Source organism: Gadus macrocephalus, chromosome 22 (assembly GCF_031168955.1).
Source record: "Gadus macrocephalus chromosome 22, ASM3116895v1".
Classification (NCBI taxonomy): domain Eukaryota; kingdom Metazoa; phylum Chordata; class Actinopteri; order Gadiformes; family Gadidae; genus Gadus; species Gadus macrocephalus.
This window is the reverse complement of record NC_082403.1, coordinates 4,122,872-4,142,949: the sequence shown is the minus strand read 5'-3', so window position 1 is coordinate 4,142,949 and position 20,078 is coordinate 4,122,872. Positions and strand designations below refer to the sequence as shown.

General features: G+C 44.5%; 1 protein-coding gene across 4 annotated transcripts; it reads left to right on the top strand.

Moving 5' to 3' along the window:
* Positions 1 to 9,680: 9,680 nt before the first annotated feature.
* LOC132451284 (cytosolic phospholipase A2 gamma-like) lies at positions 9,681 to 17,381 on the top strand. 4 transcript variants are annotated; one of them, XM_060043654.1, is made up of 15 exons: positions 9,681 to 10,113; positions 10,192 to 10,334; positions 10,949 to 11,147; positions 11,245 to 11,350; positions 13,156 to 13,296; positions 13,375 to 13,440; positions 13,533 to 13,658; positions 13,756 to 13,971; positions 14,062 to 14,118; positions 15,222 to 15,341; positions 15,567 to 15,713; positions 15,819 to 15,908; positions 16,043 to 16,191; positions 16,732 to 16,885; positions 16,973 to 17,375. In XM_060043654.1, the coding sequence occupies exons 2-15, from the start codon at positions 10,243 to 10,245 to the stop codon at positions 17,128 to 17,130; spliced, it is 1,821 nt and encodes a 606-aa protein (XP_059899637.1). In that variant the 5' UTR covers positions 9,681 to 10,113; positions 10,192 to 10,242; the 3' UTR covers positions 17,131 to 17,375. The 4 variants fall into 4 exon arrangements, with proteins under 4 accessions (XP_059899637.1, XP_059899635.1, XP_059899636.1 ...); XM_060043652.1 differs by having other exon boundaries at positions 16,037 to 16,191; positions 16,973 to 17,374; XM_060043653.1 differs by lacking the exon at positions 9,681 to 10,113 and having other exon boundaries at positions 10,120 to 10,334; positions 16,037 to 16,191.
* The last annotated feature ends 2,697 nt before the right edge of the window (positions 17,382 to 20,078 follow it).

The window sequence follows — 20,078 nt, the reverse complement described above, 5'->3', positions numbered from 1 at the left end:
TACGTAGGACGCCACCCTGCCCAGGGGAACACCCTTGAGAAGGGCGGAGGGTCCTTTCCAATATTCCAGGTCTGGCGACACCGAACGGGGGACGAGGAGCACCCTGAGCTTGTGTCGCCTGGGGTCCAACCGTTGGCGAGCAAACCACCGCTGGAGTCTGCGCATAAAAAGCAGACCCAGGGGGACCACGGGGTGGGCAGCTGCCATCAGCCCCAACAGGCGCATGGTGGACAGTGCGGTCACGTTTCTGCGAACATGAAAACGGGAGAGCGCCGACAGGATGGCGTCTCGCCGAGGAGGCGAAAGCATCGCAGTCATGGTGGCTGAGTCTAGGCAAAGCCCCAAGTAGACTGTCTGCCGGCTGGGGAGTGGGGAGCTCTTCTCCCAGTTGATGGCAAAACCCAGGAAGGAGAGATGGTTTATCACCAACATGGTGTCCCCTCTCGCGGTCTCTTCTGAGTTGCTCAGAATAAGCAGATCGTCTAGGTAGAAGAGAATCCTCTTTCCCTGACGTCTGAGCGGTTCCAACGCCGTCTCCACACACTTCGAGAAGGTGCGCGGAGCCAGGGAATAGCCGAACGGCAGACACTGGTACTCGTACGCCATCTCCATAAAGGCAAAGCGGAGAAACTTCCTGTGCGCCTGCCGAACAGGGACGTGGAAGTAAGCATCCTTGAGATCCAGGGATGTGAACCAATCGCCCCCTCTCACACACCGGAACAATGCTCCGACCGTGAGCATTCTGAACTTCCTCGTGGCAACGAATCTGTTGAACACGCGAAGATCCAGAATAGGTCTCATTTCCCCTGACTTCTTGGAAACCAGGAAGTAGCGGGAATAAAAACCTAGGTGAGACTCGTGGGGGGGAACGACAGTGATGGCCCCCTTTACCAAGAGACGTGCCACCTCTGCTGCCAGAGCCGTGCTCGCAGCCGGGTCCCGTAGCGTGGTCTCCACCAACCCCATAAAGGGTGGGGGACGACGCTTGAACTGTATGGGATGGCCCCATCTCAACGTGGTGTCCAACCACGATGGCAGAACGCACCGCTCTTGCCAACACGCATAGCGGTTGGAGAGAGGGCGAGCCGGCAGCTGAGGAAGACCGTCCAGGAATAACCCGTATTCCTCTGCCCCTACCGCCTCCACACTGCGTGTGAACCAAGGGGGGCTTCCCACGAAAGGGAGGAGGCTCAGCGAGCGTAGGAGACGTACCAGAACTAGCACCTGTAAAAACAACGAGCTGTCTAGACGTCGCGCTCGTGCCCGCTGAACAGGGAGCGAGCCGTCCGGCCGCAGCCTGCTGTCCGCAGGCTGTAGCCACAGCGCGCGGACCCATCTCCTCACCTATAATGTGGGGAACCAGGAGACCGGTACAAGCGGCCGTATCCACGGGCTCGTGCGACGAGACTCTGATCCGTCCATGAGGCTCCAAGGGACACCGCTTCTTAGAAGCAGGTGAACCAGAGGCCATGTGAACACGCCGTCCGACCGTCACCCTACAGCCACCGGGCTGAGAGGGGGAAATAGGCAACATGGATGAGCGCACCACAAGAGTAGGACGCAGGTGGCCTGGGGAATATCGCTCTTTAGGTACCATGTACTGCCGTTCGGCCGAACGGTCTTTACTCTTTTCTTTAATAGGGAAAGAAAAAGTAGGAGCAAGCGTACGGAACTTCCCGGTCTGTGGCGCTGCTGCTCTCCCCGTGCGCGGCGGCTGCGGCTGCTGCACCGGGGCTGGAGTCGGAACGCTGGGACGCTGGAACCGGCCTAGACCGCGCTTCCTCTCAGCCTGCTGGCGGGAGGAGCCCGTGAGAATCGTCCCGAACCGGGAACGATTCTCACGGACTGACTGCTGGTGCGCGAGCACCTCGGAGAACCTGGGACCAAATAGGCCATACGGCGCTAGTGGACCCTGGACGAGGCTGGCCCGCTCTCGTTCCGGCACCGCAGTGTGGGAGAGCCATATGACCCTTTGAATCATGGTAGCCCACGCCATATGCTGGCCGGCCGAAACGGCTATCGGCTGGCATAGCTGGAGGATGGCGCTGGAAAAGCGGGAAACCGCCAGCCATCTCGCGGCTTCCTCCGGGCCGTAGGCCTCCCTGTCAGCCGACAAGGAGACCATGGCAGAGGAGAGCAGGGCGATGTTGTTGACCACCGCCGCGGATTGAGAGGCACAAACGAACACCCTGTCCGTTAGGCCGACAATCTGCTTCTGGAGGCGGTCGGGGGGCAGCGGCTTTTCGTTAAGGGGCCCGGCGCCCGGACAGAGAAGCGCTGCCAGGGGAGGCTCCAGGCGAGGAATCCCCCTCGCCTGAGTATCGGCCCACCCCTCCACGTTGGTGAAATCCGTGTAGGATCTTACCGGAGCCTTCAGGGTCGAAGGGTCCTCACCGGCAGCAATAAACAAGTGCTGCAAAGGCGGGAACAAGGGGCACTGGGTAACCCGCCGGGAAAAAGATGGGGTGCGAAAGCACTCGCCCTGCATATCGTCAGATACGGGGGCGAGAGGCGGGACCGGCATGGGAATCCCTTTGATGGCCGCCGCCTCACCCATGATCTCCCGGAAGAGATCGGTCATCCGGCGCGGACCCTCGTGTTGTATGACGTGGCGGTTGTAACCCGAGAGCGGGAAAAACCGGACGCCGAGTCGCCGAAGACGTCGTCCAGGGAGGCGTCGATGATGCCATCGTCGACGTCAGGTCCGAACAGGTCGATGGCGTCAGCCATTTCCACCGCAGGGGAAAAGAAGAGATGCCTGGAGAGGATCCCCTCTTCAGGCAGCTCCCGGCAGGCGGCACAGGAGACGGGGGCCGCCATAGCAGCCGCGGCGTGGTCGGCGCCGAGGCACCAAAAGCACGCCAAGTGCCCGTCACCCGGTGCCAGGGAGGCGGGACAGGAGGCGCATAGGAGTCCTGAAAAGGACCTAGCTCTAGGAGCGCTCTCAGGTGGCCCTGAAAAGGGCCGTTTGTCCGCGGCCTCGCCCGAGCCGCTGCCACCGGCTTGGGAGATCCGTGTTGAAGTTCTCATCTTCTTAATTGTAGTTCTCAATTTCTCGCTGATAAGCACAAGTGCTGAAAGAAAAGGGAGGATGAGCGACGGTATACACCGCGTTATATAGACACGATACCGTGGGAAATGTGGGCGGTGCCCACGCTGATAGGTGCATAGTTTGAATTTTCAGCGCGCGCAGGCGCACGCACGGGACAAGCCCATAAGGCGAAGCCTAGACGGCGTAGCCTACATGAAATAGAACTGTGAGGCATTCTTAAGACAACTGATGTTTAGTTTTGTGTGTCGCCTGGCCAAGTCAGAGAACCTCATAATTGAAGCCCTAGTCAGCCCTCTGAAAAGCTGCTTTAGATTCACTTCTAGGTTAAGACGGCATTGGTGCAATAGCCTGTATATCCTATAGGGCCAGGCTAATATGCAAGTTTTATGTATTTTTGTAACTCCTTTTTTTAAACTATTCATACTGTATGATGTGTTATATGGACCGGTGTCCTGTTTGAGCCACTCCAGGGCTGGTTTAAAGTTATAATTGAATAAATCACTGTATCCAAGGGTTACTGATATGCCAAGATATGCAAAGCCAAGGGAGTCAGGAGTTTCTTTCAATGGGAATGCTTCAAATTAAATCTGTAAGCTTGATTTTATATCCTGAGATCTTACCAAAGTTAGAAATGATTTCCAGCGCTTTGGGATATAGATGCTGGGGTCAGATAGATAAAGTATAAGAATGTCTGCATATAAAGACAATTTGTGGGTTTGAACCCTCCATCAATACCTGTTAGGATCCAGGTATTGATCCGCAATTGGCTCGATGTCGAGGTCGAACAGAATTGGTCTCAGCGGACAGCCTTGCCTAGTCCCTCTACGCAGTGGCGCAAAAAGTGGGTATGCACTATATGCGGCGCATAGGGGCGCCGCACCAGAGGGGGCGCCAAAGCGACATTTTGAGTCGGCATTTTCTGTATTTAACAGCGTTTGTGTACATGATATGATGATCAATAACAGAGGAACGTCACTGATAAGGCCCTCCTCCCCACGCGGCGCTCCAGTGGCCGCCTCCTCGACCACGCCCTGGAGGCGAGCGCCAGGGTGTCTTCATTTGAACCGCATTGTCATCTGATGACACGTACCTCAATACGGAGGGGCAGAGAAGAAAGCCCTCAGGGTCACAACATAGATAAGAAAGATTGGGAAGGAGAAAGGGTGCGCAGGGATGAAAGAAAGCTTTTCAAAGTGGTTGAAAGACAGTCGTTTTTATGTCAGTGTATCAAGAGGAGGCGGATCATAACAAGAAAAATAAAGGAACTTGTTTATGGTTATTTTGTTTTACTTCAATCTCTATGCAAGTCTTTGTTTCATGTCAATAGACCCAGTAAAAACGGAGTTATAAAGTTGATATTTTATAACTCTGTTATAATCCAAAAGTTAATAATAAAAAAAAAAAAGATGATTATTATCGTATCTGAATCGAGACTGAATCGTTCTACACAGTATTGCTGAATACCCTCCAGAAAGTAGGCTGTTGCGCCCCTGCCTCTACGTATAGGTGAGGGACTACTGAGGGGGTCACACACTGCACCACTGACTACCTGAAATTCTTTATGGACATTGTTGTTCCAATGAGAACTGTACGCTGCTTTCCAAATAACAAGCCTTGGATCCTTGTACATCTCCTACTTCAAATCGTTACATAAAAAAAGGCCTGAAAACCCATTTTCTTAGAAAAGCCGTTGGCTAAACTGCTATTTTAAATGTTTTTCTCTGTTTTTCTTTTCATGCAAGTTTTAACGTATTTCATGTTGTTTTCTATCCTTTTTCATGTGCATTGTAGCACTTTGAGGTCATTGAGTTGATGTAAGGTGCATTATAAATAAAAATGTATTATTATTATTATTATAAACACAAGCTTAAACATGGATCACCATGATGGACTGGACAATATTGGTGTACCTTTCAATGGTGTGTGATTGCCATTAAGCCAAACACAAGAGTTCTTTCAAGCGTCCTCTTGGCATCAAATAGGACCCAAACACTATCACACAAATGTTTGTGTCTCACCAACAATGAGACAAGTTCCCTTGCAGTAATGTTTGTAGTGTAACATTGTGCCATATTCAAGCTGTTCTTTAAAAAAAGCTCTGTAGGATGTAACCGTGTTTTATCTGTTTAACGCTGTAGGTCAGGGGTTCTCAAAGTTTTGATAGCTGAGGGCCAATTTAGGAACCCAAAATTTGACTGAGGGTCGGCAAACGTCACCATCCCAGTGGCGAAAGAAAACATTACACCGTGGACCTCTGGGAGTGAGGTCAAGTGAGGTCTAAATCACAAAACTGAGGTTCATCCTTTCAAAGTAATGTACAGTCGGATTAAAACGAACAAATAACAGGATTTATTTGAAAGCTAGAGAGAGTTGATTTTTCTCTTTATATTTATTTAATTTATGTTAAAATTAATTTTAACCTTTAACATAATGTATATATTTTTTTAACTTACATCTATATGCCATTGTGGGCCGCCAGGAATGTTTCTGCGGGCCACCATTGGCCCACGGGCCGCACTTTGAGGACCAATGCTGTCGGTTGATTGCTGGCTCTGACTGGAGCACTGTAAGGGATGACATTGTTTGAACTGGTCCACTTCTGCCCTATATAGTCCACTATTTAGGGTGTTATTTTGTAGGGTTTTTCCAAGTGTGAAATAGCTATTATAATAATAGCTATTATAGCTTCAGAATAAGCATTTAGATATAGCCGTCTACTACTAACTTGACTCCGCCAGATGGATTGATTCACATTTGCTCAGCATATCCATCTGGGAACCTTCCGTTGGAGAAACTTTGGGAAGGGGCGAAAATACTGGTTAGCTGATTGGATAAACCATCTGTCTGTCACCATCTATGTTGGTGATAGACGGGCCAAATCAACCAATGAGATCAACGGAAGCCGGCGTGTTGTTTTGTGACCGAACAGGTGCTTCTCGTTGCGCCACACCTAAACCCGCCTCAAACCAATGCTGATTGGCCGGTCATTTAGCGATCGGCTCCAATTTTCTCCATTGCAGGTTACCACTGATCTGCGAGTAAATACAATGGAGCTCGCGAGATCAGGATGGTCTCACGAGGCAATGAAGTCAGAGCCCTGCTCCATAAACAGAATGTGAGGAAGGCAACAGTGTCGGACAGTGTGTCTGCCTTACTCTTAAGAGCTGTGCACTTCAACTAGCCTCTGTCTTCACTTATATTTTTAACTGGTCTCTTTGTGAGTGCAAAGTCCCTGCATGTTCTAAATCTGCTATAATCATCCCTGCACCTAAAAATCAAATGTCAGCTGTCTGAATGACTACAGGCCTGTTGCTCTGACCTCCATTGTAATGAAGGTTCTCCAACTCAACTAATCATAACACTGGGGCCCCACAGGGATGTGTCCTCTCTCCTCTGCTCTACTCTCTACAGTACAACAATGACTGTGTGTCCCATTCTGACAATGTTAAAATATTCAAATATGCGGACGACACAACAGTAGCAGGACTGATTAGTAACAGTTGTAAGTCAGACTACAGAGCAGACTAAGTGGCAGCTCTATGATCAAAATAATTGATCATAGACTTTAAGGTGTCCAGCTTTAAATTTCTTGGCTCCACCATTTGTCAGTCCCTGAAGTAGGAGGTCAACACCAACCTCATTTTAAATAAAGCCCACCAGAGGCTTCACTTTCTGCCCCAGCTCAGGAAGTTTGGGGTTGCTAGGGATGCAATTTTCCAATTTTACAGAGCCACAGTGGAAAGTGTTCTAGTATTCTCCATCACTGTCTGGTATGGCAACTCCACCTCTTCAGAGAGGAAGCAGTTGGAGAAGGTGTTGCACACACACAGCATCAAAAATCATAGGACATGCCATCCCATCTGTAGCCTCCATCTACGCCTCGCGGACTAGCCATAAAACGCAGAAAATGCTAGACGATCCCTACCACCCTGCCATTTCGCTCTGCAAACTACTGCCCTCTGGAAAGAGGGCAAAGTCTTCAGGGTATAACATCCAGGTTTTGCCATAGCACATACCCTGCCACTCTTAGAGTCCTCAATGCTCAGGCACTCAGGAGTAACCCTGTCCTATATGCACTCTGCATTTTATAGACTGCATATACACTTTATGGGAAGCTGCAATATTACAAGATCTTTTTATCTTTTACTGGTTTGAATGATTCTATGTGTCATTGTCTTTTATGTACTGTAAGGTACATAAAAGACAGGTACTGTGCCTCACAGTACCTGTGAGGCACTTAAACAAATTCCAATCAACTGCGTTGACATGGCAATAAAGTTATCTATCTATCTTTCTATCTTAATCCCCAGATTGATATCCTGTTATCTGAAAAAATAACTTAATAAAGTGGGTAGGTGTGTCTTAGGTCTTAGGCCTACTCTTGACAGTATCTTGAAGGATAAACCCATATTTTGTATTTGATTTCTCCTTTTATAGAGATATCCACATTGCATTATTGAATATAGTCAAATCGCAGTGCTCTTACAATTATTTGTTTTGATGAGACTGATGTAATTCTCTGATTCTAAACAATACAACAATCAATCATTAGACTTCCTTTCATTTTCATCCGCCTAAGGGTGGTGGGGGGTCAAACTCTGACTGTTCTTTGTGCGTATGCACCGAACGGCAGTTCGGAGTATTCTGCCTTCTTGGGGACCCTGAATGGAGTCCTGTATGGGGCTCCAGTAGGGGACTCCGTAGTACAGACTTCAACGCCCACGTGGGCAACGATGGAGACACCTGGTGGGGCGTGGTGCGGAGGAACGGTCTCCCTGTGCCCTATACCACGAACCTCGCTGAACATACCCAGGCTTTCTTGGGAAAACCTGGCTCGACAGAGCCGCAACTCGCAATCAGAGTTAAATGGTACCATGAAGCTCACTTTAGATTCAATTATTTGAACCAGGTTTTCCGCTTTAGGTTCAGTGCGCGTTCACGTGAAAGGGGTGTTTTTTGCGTCATTTTTCTCACCTTTACGATAGATCAAGCAGTCTATATGCGTATAAGTGAAAAGATTCTGCATATTGTCTATAAAATAACTATGCCAAATGCAGAATTGTTTGCCATTAATCCAAATAGAATGATGATTTAAAAATGCATAAGCAACGTCCATCCTGCCTTATTCTATCATTTAGGGAATTCACTTTAAAAACACCCTATGTAAGAAATGTATGGCATGTTATCAACCGCTCAGAGGTAGCGGCTGTAACGTAGTGGATTAGTATAAGACCCGAACGCCAGCGACCGGGGATCAAATTCGCCGGTCTATCATCATGCATTATACCCCCATAGATGTGGTGCCAGCACGGCCTTGAAAATATGGGTTCAAGTTCGAAATAAGCACAAAAATATAATTCCATAAGCTTTAGTGAATAAGTATTCCATATGCATGAGAATTGGGACTTTTTAAGCTTCACATAAATTCGCGTCACTTGGGAGTCGAACCCCCCGCGCAGAAATTCAAGACTGACGCGCTACCTCCACTCTAGCACTCTGTCACAGAGACACAATGCGCAACAGTAAGCATTGTCTACATAAGGTCCAAAGGACGATCAAATAACGAACACCCTCTGATGAGAATCTGTATCTCTCATGAAGAACCCCAATTTCGTTGTTTGCACAATGACAATAAAGTCTGAAATCTGAATATCGTCAGACAATGCCAGGGATCGGTTATGTCCCGTAAAACCCTCTGTCTCCGGAGAGACGCCTGTACGATACGTGCGCCGAGGTCCACGGGAACACCCAAAAATGGTGACGCCATTGTCGGAGGAGGGGCTAGGAAGCTGCGCACGCCGATTTAAGTAGCCGATCTCCGGCTAGACTAAGCCGAACTGGTCCCGACCAGGTTTGGTTGCGAGCATAAGTCACCATGGTGATACAGCGACGCTAAAAGAGATCGACTTTCGTGGTACAACTAACCCAGGCTTGGAGCTCAACATACCTCGCTAACCCTCTAAGCGAGCTTCGTGGTACAGGGCCCTGATCTAGACCAGAGCGGTCGTCTGTTGTTAGACTTCTGTGCGAGTCATGGATCGTCTTTAACAAACACCACGTTTCAACATAAGGATGCTTATTATGGGAGGCACTAGCTCAGGAGGTAGAGCGGGTTGGCTGGTAACCGCAAGGTTGCTAGTTCGATCCCCGGCTCCTCCTAGCGTGTGTCGAGGTGTCCCTGAGCAAGGCACCTAACCCTAACTGCTCCCGACGAGCTGGCTGTCGCCTTGCATGGCTGACTCCGCTGTCGGTGTATGAATGTGTGTATGAATGGGTGATTGTGTGGCAATATTGTAAAGCGCTTTGGGTGGCCACTGGTTACAGATAAAGCGCTATATAAATGCAGACCATTTACCATTTGCCATGCTCATAAGTGTACCTGGAACCAGAGTTCCCTAGGCCGAAGATCGATGATTGATTTCGTGATTGTGTCATCCGATCTGAGGACGCATGTTTTGGACACTCGGGTGAAGAGAGGGGCGGAACCGTCAACAGATCACAATCTGGTGGTGGGTTAGATCAGGGGTTGGGGGAAGACTCTGGATTGATTTTATCAATTTCCCAGGAAGGCCACTCCCTGCTCTGATACATATAAAACATGCAGAAGTCAACTGATAATCTTGCAGTGAATCAGACCGGTGGAGAAGCAGTAGGATCAGCAGTTTCCTGGGTATGTAAGGAAAAATTTGGCACAGGCAATAGAACTAGAAAAGATTGCAACTTCTTTAATTCTTCATCCATTTCTTTTTAGTAAACCCGCTCCAAAGAGGATTTCCAGATGGCACAAGGTCACAAAGTCAGGTTGATATACATTTTTAATTCCAATGCATTAAAGTATGTCACTGTTCGCCCTGTGTTTCTTTTTATTGAGTTACATGGCTTATTGTTTTAGACTTTTGAATCCATGTCATGTCTTTAGGATTAATAAAGTATATATTATCTTGCATCTGATCTAAAACAGGATCGGGCATTCGCTCAGTGAAGGGGAAAATATATACCGTTCTGGTAGAAAGCTTTCTGTTCAGAAATGGCTGGTGAAGAACAACATTCCTTGTTCTTTGGTGAGTGTGGTGCAGAACTGTCTTAAGTCTATACTGTCATGAGTGTAGTAACTCAGTGAGCCTGCTTTGTCCATGTAGAGTAAGGTACCCAACATCGCTATACTTGGCTCTGGAGGGGGAGAGCGAGCCATGGTAGGAATGCTGGGCTCCCTGTCCCAGATGGGGGAGCAGGGACTTCTGGACGCTGCCCTCTACATGAGTGGTGTCTCTGGATCAACATGGTAGGGCATGCCACCCGATACTACGGAAAACAAGGAGTTCTTCTTTTTTCTATTAACAGCAACAGCAAAAAATGGGGATTGGCTGATGAGGGAAAGAGGTTGAGGTTCTGGGGGGAAGATGGACAAGGAAGGTGTGGGGAATGAAGTGATTGCAGATAGCAGATGGAAGCAGGATCTGTATAGCAGGGGAAGAGTTTTGACCTCTGGTGGAGAATGGCAACTCAAGGACAGAGCCAGACTGTGACATTTCTGGGTAATGTACTTAATGCTGCACATTTTGAAAACGGCTTGTAATGGCTAATCACACTCACACCTGGTGGTATGATAGGTCCCCTTTAAACATGCTGTAGGCAAGCATGTTTATTATTATATTATTTTGGTAACTTGTCAGCTATAGTTAAATTCTCTGTGATTATATCTGTTCTGGTTAACTGCGCCTGCCTCTGTATGGGACCATTTCCATTTTGAGACTACTGCCGGCTCACTTGTGACCAATGAGGGCATCTCTTCTCTGGTATATTGCTCTCTTCATGTACTTCTCTGCTTTCTTTCTTTTACACTTTTGACTCTGACCTACAGCAGCTTTCAAATTAAGGTATTCTGCTTCCTAACAGGTGCATGGCTTCTCTTTATGAAAAGGCTAATTGGTCATCAGACATGAAGCAGATAAAGGTTGTTGTGGAGAGACTTGGGCACAGCAGTGTCAGCCTGAAGGACAGAGTTTGGAAACTGAAAAAATATCAACAAACAAATGACAATTTCTCACTGACAGATGTCTGGGCTGCACTGTTAGTGACTACGATTGTCAAGAAAGTAGGAAAACAATAATCAAAATATAATTCCAAAGTATATTTCTATAGCATACTTCTATCTTGGGAAATCCTTTATTTGGATCCATATTTCTCCTCAGATAGACGAATCGACCCTCTCCAACTACCAAACGTGCCATGACAAAGATCCATATCCCATCTATACAGTCATCGACCAGGATTGTAAATACGAACATCTGCTACGCGGTAACTATGAAATACCAGTGCGGTCAATACATTTCTATTTGGCAATTGGTTTTGAAAATATCCAGTAATGGAATTGAGACTATCACAAGGTTTCCAAATATCCGATACCAATACCCAATTATTAGTGTGGTTGCTACTGCAAGCACATCTACTGTTCTTCTTAAGTTTTCTTTATTCCGTTTGGATGTTATCTGTGCAGTTAACTGCTCCTGCATACTTTCAGCTACAGAAACCATTTAACTATCAAAACGTCCAGCTCTTTAACGACATGATGGCTATCTCAAGGCAACTCTTTCAACTTTTTAAACTGTTACCCTTTTTCGGCTTTTTTTCTTAAAATGTAAGTCAGTGGGTTGAAGTTGAAGGGCCCTATCTTGCATCCGGCGCAATTGACTTTCTGCAATGTGTCGCATGTGTCGTTGCTAGTTTGCAACTGGCGCAGAGCGTTCTTTCCCTCCACCGCCATGCGTCAGTAAATTAGGGAATAATCTTTCGCCCCAAGGGGCGGTTCGGCGAAAGGAGGAGGCGTTTTCTGGCGCAAACGTTCCCTGGTGCTATTTTGCAGTTTCAGAAAACAATTCTGCCACAAACCAGGAAATACCTGGTTTGAAGTCAGTGGCGCGTTGTTCAGATGCTATTTTAAGGGTGCATGCATAATGTTGCTTGTGCACCTCGCGCATACACTTTGCTTCTCTCATCTACCTAGCCACACATCCTTGGTAAATGATTTGGGAAAGAACAGCGGATACAGCGGTAATAAGTTGTACTTTTAAATCAATGCGTCTGCAAACACCATACAGCAAACACATATTTTCTTGACACAGACATCGTGTACAAGCCCATAACTTTTAGGATTGATGAGTATTTTATCGTTAGAAAACATTGTTTTACCGTGAGTGAGTGTTAAAAAGAATGAATGAATGCGGGCGCACGCGTGTGTATGTGTAAAATAATGAATGAATGCGGGTGCGCTTGTGTGTCTGTTTAAACACACGCAAACTAAACACACAACACATTATACAGTCCATGGCAATGTATATTAACAGGGGGACACATGCATATTAGGAACACAAGTCGATAACGATAATGCATACAATACTGATAAGAAACGATGTTTGTTAATGTATTGCGTATCATTAAATAGAATCACAGTTACCGCATATCATATGTGTGCTAAGTTTTCTTTGCCGAAATTGATTTGGGACGAAAAAAGAAAACGCTATTCCATGTGTGAATTAGGCCATATTATTTGGCCATAAACTGAGCCATTTGAAGTTTGAAATTCATGTGGTCATGCAGCCGTCTCATCGGAGACTGCAAACATGCCGTCAAAATATCAACTTGTCGCGACACAGACAGAGCGGCGAGAGCGCCAAGACGGCATGTTCATGCCCAAGGCAGCCCTTGCACACCTCATGGCCGTCATACGGCAAGATGTAACCCGTGTTACATGTCTTGTAGATGCGGATAGTCTTCGAGTCCATAATATCTATTTATTTACTTCAGTATGCTACAGGATCTTCTGCGGATGTGATTGAGGCCCACGCTGTTGGTGGGCGGGGATTACAATTGTTTCAGTGCTACGGCTCACGCCTAGGGAAAACCCAATATCGATAGCCTTAAAAGGCGAAGCCTGTACGACATAGAACCGCCCACAAAGCTACTTGCGTTTGGCGCTTCTCACAGCCTTCCGCCTTCTCTGACACTTCAACTATTTCAGACATCGTAATTAGGTCGATATTCAACGTTAACCTTCATTCAAACCATTTAACAAATCAACACGAATTTCGTGTTTTACTGTACAGAAACCTTCTTTGAGCTAACCCCCCATGAGGTGGGGTACACTCTAGCTGGAGCCTTTGTGGAAACCTCCAGTTTTGGAAGTATCTTCAACAAGGGCGTTCTGACAACGCCAAAACCTGAGATGGACATGACATATCTTCAAGGTATGTGAAGACAACAACTACAAACTGCCGTTGCTACCTTCAACTTCAGTGTCATTTTAACAGTCTGCCTTTTCCTAGGTCTTTGTGGAAGTGCTCTTGCTGACTCAGAGGTCATTCTGAAGACATTGAAGGAATGGCTTAAAGGTATGCCATAAAGTATATCACCTTATATCACCATAGCTAACATGCTGTTTTGTAACAAGCAATCAGTATGTACTAACATATGTTGTCCTTAGACATGACGACATTAAAGGACCACAATGGGGTTCAGCTTCTTTCTACTGTGGTAGACCTTCAGCTCTGCCAGTACAGCGGCTGTGACCCTGCTCCCCTGCTTCAGACCGCAAATGAACTGCTTGAAGGTGACATTTATATACAAATTAATAATAATTAACAATCATTGCTTCGCTGATATTGTTCATTTGAATTGGTTTTCTCACTGTTTCCTGTTGTACACAGGAAAGACGGGTTTGGATGGCTGTACGTTGAAACTCAACTTCAAAGGGAAGAACAGCATAGACCAAGACAAAGAGATTCACACAGTCACTTCAGCTTTATGCCACTCCTTTTTTGATTGGCACGAGGACTTGAAGGCTTCTGATTTCGAGGAAGTGGATGTCTTTGTGAAGACCCTTCACAAAGTAAATGAGAAGCTACCAGCTCACCCACTTGAAGGTAATCTATCCATTCATCAATCCATCCACCTATCTATCAATCCATCCATCCCTCCATCCATCAATTCATTTTTCTCTGTATGTGTCGCAGGTGCCAGCAATGCCTATAATGAAGAACTTTTGAAGAAGTTGAACGACAGTGTCAAAAGTAAGCATTAGCCTACTACTTTTTCTAATCCTAATTCTTTATCTATTGATTTATTCATTTGGTTATGATTTATTTATCAGGACCTATGCACCCGTATTAACTTCAGGCAAGTTTTCTTCTGTGTTCCCTGTGCAGAGATGCAAAATATACAAATTGGTCATGATGTACAAGCCCTATAGGCATTTAAAACTGGTATGATATGTGGAGTCTGATTTCTGTGTGGGATGAGTTCCACACACCTGACAAAATGATTATCTATCACCATTCCCAAATGTATTCTAGCTGTAAGCCTTCGCTGTCCTTACTCAGCCCTTTTGGGGGTGCTGAGGTTTTCCTAGTTCTCCACAGTATACAGTGCATCTGTTGATACCTATTGTTATTGAACGGTTTGGCTACTATCATTCCGTATTGATATCACCTACAGCCTATAAATAGCCTATAGACCGATAATGTTGTCAGGTTAGAATTTTCTGTACAGGGACATTTTATAATGAACTTTAAATTGTGCTAAAGAACATTGACGTAGGCATAATGGCCTCTAGGAGTAATGACTACACACTTGATTTGTTTTAATATGGCAGACCCTAGGATATGCGGTGCATAGGCTTGCAGTCCTAGTTATTCTTCTTCTCCCTCACTTTATCTAATTTATTTGTTTATATATTAATCAGGGACCATTCACAACACCACAGTTAGCTTCAGGCTAGATTTAGAGATCGGCAGAGATGCAAAAATATAAGTACAATACAAACACAATATGTCACGATATACAAGCTCTATAGTCGTGTTGGAGATGTGGAGTCTGATTTACGTGCTGGATAAATTCTATGTAGGGCTTTGATTGGAGTCCCTATAAAATGAGTCACCTCTCACTGACTCATGTCTCACTGATCAGACGCGTATTTAAGAGAGGATGGGCAATATCATTTTATCTTAAACATAGGAAATTAACAAATCATCAAAAATTAGCAGATTATATTTTTGTACAATACTGTGGTGATACTCTCCTCTTCTTATCAAGGGTTGTGTATTATAGTTTATGAAGGGTACACTTTAATATATATAATATTTGTATCATTAATACAATGTTGACCTTTCCCTAGGAGAGGAGCTGCAGAGCCATGATGGGCCAAGGTTAATTCTCCAGGCGTTAAAACTTTACAATAACATCATCAGAGAGGACGAGACTCATTTGGTGGATGATTTGAATGACCTTCTCAAAGGTACCTTCTGCAAGTGACTTCACCTTACAACTGACTCATATTTTTAAGTTCTTGACAATTACTGAACTAAGTACAATTAGTGAGCCACAGTGGTCTGAGTCTCACATTAGCATTTGGTCACAAGATCAATACATGTTTTAGTTGAATGATGAATAATAAATGAAAATCAAAAAATTTAATCATTTGTTGCATTATATGATTCTCATTATTTTATAAATACTGTAGGGAAGAAGATGGAGAGCGGTAGAGATTTGAGGATCAACAAAGATGAGTGGGTCAAAACAGATCTGAAGTCCAGGAAGCAATTGGCACTTGGACTCCAATTGGACATTTGCAAATCTTTCTTCAGCTGGTTTCCAGACTTGAAGAATGGTACAAATCTACTGTGTGCAGTATTTTTTGTTGTAAGCCTCATTCAAACAATTCCAATGAATTGTATTTAATAACCTCAATATTCAATTACTTTGATTTTCAAAGCTAGGTTTTACATCTCGGAATTTGTCGAATGGATGCTGAAGTCAATCTATGTTTGGGGAGCCAATTATAATTTCCTCCATCACATGAACGGTAGGCCTGTAGATTTTATGCTGTGGTCTCTGAAATCAATGCAGCGAACCGTATTTTCATTCCCTGTTGACAAAAGTTATTTCATGTATTTTAGACATGGCTTAACGTATTTCTTGATTTGACTTAAGCTTCAGATCTTGGCCAAAGGCTTCTGAAGAGGAAAACCACTCACTTTGAGGACGCCGGTTTGCTGGAGAATTCTCCCTACATGAGTGCACTGAGAGCTGAGCGAGAAATAGATCTGATCATCTCCTTTGACTTCAGTGCAGGAAATCCAATGGAGGTAAGAAGTCCATACCTGAGGAACATTCAAATCCCCGGTAAAGAAATAGCAGAGGAGATGGAGAAGATAAAACAAACTTGCTTGCTTAAATTCTCCACATGCAAAAAATTGTAACTGTGATTGCAACGTTTTGTAATATATAATCTGTGAACATCATAACATTAAGAACCGTCTGTTTTTTACCCGCTCAATGCAAGTAAATCAAACGGAGTGACCCACCAATTAGGCAATTCACTTTGACAGTGAGGAAGTGAAATATTTGTCTGTTCAAATATTAGTTGAACAGACAACCTCTTTATGTAAAGATAAGATCAGTGGATAACAAATATTTTGCTTGTAAGGTTTCAACCTAATGCATTTTTGGGGTTTTCTGTTGAAATATTAATGCAGAACATTGAAGAAGAAATAGTAACATATTAGTTTAATGCTGTAAAACATCCATATCAAAATCTTTGTTTCTTATAGATGAAATGGCTTGCTCTTATGTTAAGCTTTTTTTAAAAAAAAAAAATATTAATTGTCTATCTTTTAATTTCACAGACTTTGACGGAAACAGCTAAAGAGTGTAAGAAATTGGACATCTCCTTCCCAGCGATCAACTACACAAAAACGGACAAAGATTTTTACGTGTTCAAGGGGCTGAAGAAAGCCCCCACTGTGATCCACATACCCTTATTCAACGTTGCAAACTGTGGTAGGTTATAATACAGTAAACAGACACTAAACATATTGAACCCAGCGTGTACAATTCACCAAGTCAAATGTTGTGTGATGTGTTTAGGAAGCGAGTTGGAGGCTTACAGAGACAAGTATCACACATTCCAGGGAGCTTACAGCCCTGAGATGATTGAGGATCTGATGAAGAAGGCCGGTGAAAACGTATTAAACATCAAGGAGAAGCTGTTGAGAGAGATAGCGGGCATTGTCCAGCAGAAGTGACCAACTTCTGCATGAAAAAGCTCCAATGCTTTTGTTGTTTTCTCTAATTACTCAAATTGTTATTCTGGAAATTGAAATATTTTAAAATATGCCTTAACAATGTAATCAAGATAGCTACCTATTGAATAACGAAACAATCGTTATGTCTGTCTACAATCATAAACAATCGTAGAAAGACATTGAAAATTGAAATAAGAGAGTTGTGATGTGGTTTTCTTTGATCGGCCATTTTATATTCAGTACTTAAAATGTATTTTGTTTGTATCAATCACCAATAAAGACAATCTCAAACATTGATCACTATAACTGAATAAGAAAATATTGGGTTATTTTCATATTGTTTTTCATTGCCGTTTACTAACAGTAGTAACAATCATCTTCTTGGCATCAAGTATGAAACACTGAAACAAATGTTGTACCATAGTATGAACAAAATTGCCACATGTTCAACTTGCTCTTTAAATGATCATAAGCATAGCCATAGCCACATTTTCTTTGTACTGCACACAAATGTGTGTCCACCACTAAACCTCAAACCTCTACACCCCTGGCCCTCTAAAAGCTCTTGAAATAATGGAACATGGTATATAAATGTGCTGCTGTAGGTGGGTTAGATAGTGCCACTGCTATTACACAGAGGTTATCAGCCAAACATTATATTAACAAAGCAAATTGCATACGAGACGTGAACGTCGATAGCCCAATCGCAGGTCCGAACGCTCGCTGCAATACGTGATAAGTTGCATAAAGTTAACTTAAAGTGTAATTCCGGCGCAAATTGAACCCAGGATCTTTGTTTTGGCATGAAAACCCATCAAATAAGCCCTCCAGATACCTTTTTAATTGAAAATCGAGTATTATAGTTTGCCGGGCGCAATGTTTGGCGTCCATGTTGTTGGCTTGGGGCATTGAGTTTCACTTCTAAATCTGCATTTTTTAACCACTAATATTGTTAGAAAATAGCACCAAACCTCTACAGTAGCATGACTAGGGTCCCTACACATAAAACGTAGCACAAACAACTTCGTTTGCAAACCCAGAGTTTATTTAAAAAGACAGTTTAACAAGCATTACCGGTAGGTCCGTGTTTACAGTAAGTCCATACAAGTCGAATGCCGAATGCGCCAGAGTTCAGTTCAAGGAGGAAAGTTTTGGAATTTATAATTTATATAATTTATATTTATAAATAATGTCTGGTAGACCAGTGGCTTATTGTTCTGAATAAAGACATTGAGACGCCAATCAAGACGCTAATGCAGAAGGATTACCGTGTCTGCAGTGCTCATTTTGATAAGGATGACTTCATCATTCACAAAAAGAGCTGCTGACCCAAAGAACCCAAAAAGTGTTTCATTGAAGAGGAATGAAATCCCTCGAGTGCGGCAAGTGGCTACGGATAGACTTGAGGTAAAGTTCTTTGCTTATTTTTCGTGTTATATATGATTGTTAACAATTGGTGTGGGGGAGGATGCGTCACGAAACAAAGTTATAAGTCCTATAAGCCCTAACTTCATTTGAGGAAGTGAAAGATGATCTTGTGAGTTGTCCAGGTAGGCTAACCTCGATTTACTGTGTAAAAGGATTTGTGGTGGGAATTTCCGGACCACGTCAATCGTTATCTGTGTCAACCGGGTAGAATAAAGTCATCAGAACGTTTAACAATTGCGGTCATATAATTGTGAAAAAACAGTACGGTATTATAATTGTGAAAAAACGGTAAGACCATACAACAAACAATAAAACAAACGTTGCAAGGATAAGTCCATTATCAGCTACAACTGATAGATTACCATTTTATTAACCAAATGATAAGGAAGTATTAGGGGGCAATGCTGCCCTGGCAATATTCCTGGCTTTAGCCAATGCAATGGACTTCTCCTTGCAACGTTTGTTTTATTGTTTGTTGTATGGTTTTGTACCGTTTTTACACAAATATGACCGCAATTGTCGCTGTTAGTAACTTTTAATGTTGCATCGTCGAAGCAATCAGTAGAGAAATACAAAAATTCAAACGAAAACGCCTATTAATAAAAAATATACATTAATTAATTAATTAAAATATATATATCACTAGGGGGCACTATTTCAGTTTCACTCCATGTGAACTGAGTGACGTACCTCCATGTGGGCGGAGTGCCCGCCCCTCCATGTGGGCTCCGTCTGCGTGCTGCAGTCAGGGGTACTTGAGTGTGCCGTGGCCAAGGGGCTGTTCCGTGCTGGAATACGGATGCCGTGGTCACTCTAGCCAAACGTTCTAGACTATAGTATGCAAATGAGCTCGGGGACGGGGCCCCTGATTTAGCGATGCTCTTAGAACTCTACGAGTACCCCTGAAGCCCTCGTTAGCTACGAGTGTTTTCACGACGTTCGGTACGCAACAATGCTTTCGGGGAAACGGTGTGGAAACGGTCTGATGCACGTACAGCGCACTACCCGAACCACTTAGGCCTCGTTTCCACATGCGTATGTTTTTTCGTAGCCGTGCTTCCGTAAATTTACGGAAGGGGTCGCTAGTGTTTTACGTACGGACATGAATTTATTTACGCCAGCCAAAAAGATGGGGGAACGTATGATAATGGCCGTTTTTAGGAGACCGGTACTTTGGAACATGGGGATCGACATATACGGAGAAAAAAACAAAACCAACCAGGCTTGGAAAGAGATCGGCGAGGAGTTCGGCCTGCCATGTTTTGTGAAAAACATAAAAACTTTCATACGGTATCTCCGTAAAACGACGGCGAAAGTTATATTTTTGGAACGTATATTACGGACATACCGGACAGAAATTTTACGGAGGGGAGGAGTCTCGGAGGAAAAACGGACATTACGGAGAATCACATAGGAATGAATGGACTTTCGTTCGGAGACGGTTGGATCGCATACGATAATGTACGTATGTGGAAACGAGGCGTTAGGCTAACGATGCTTTCGGGAAACTGGGCCCAGGA

Coding starts and splice junctions, on each gene's coding strand:
- LOC132451284 (XM_060043653.1), top strand. CDS start 10,243: ATGGTAGGAATGCTGGGCTCCCTGTCCCAGATGGGGGAGCAGGGACTT. Junction 11,351..13,155: donor ATACGAACATCTGCTACGCG/GTAACTATGAAA, acceptor TTTACTGTACAG/AAACCTTCTTTGAGCTAACC. Junction 14,119..15,221: donor GTTGAACGACAGTGTCAAAA/GTAAGCATTAGC, acceptor ACCTTTCCCTAG/GAGAGGAGCTGCAGAGCCAT.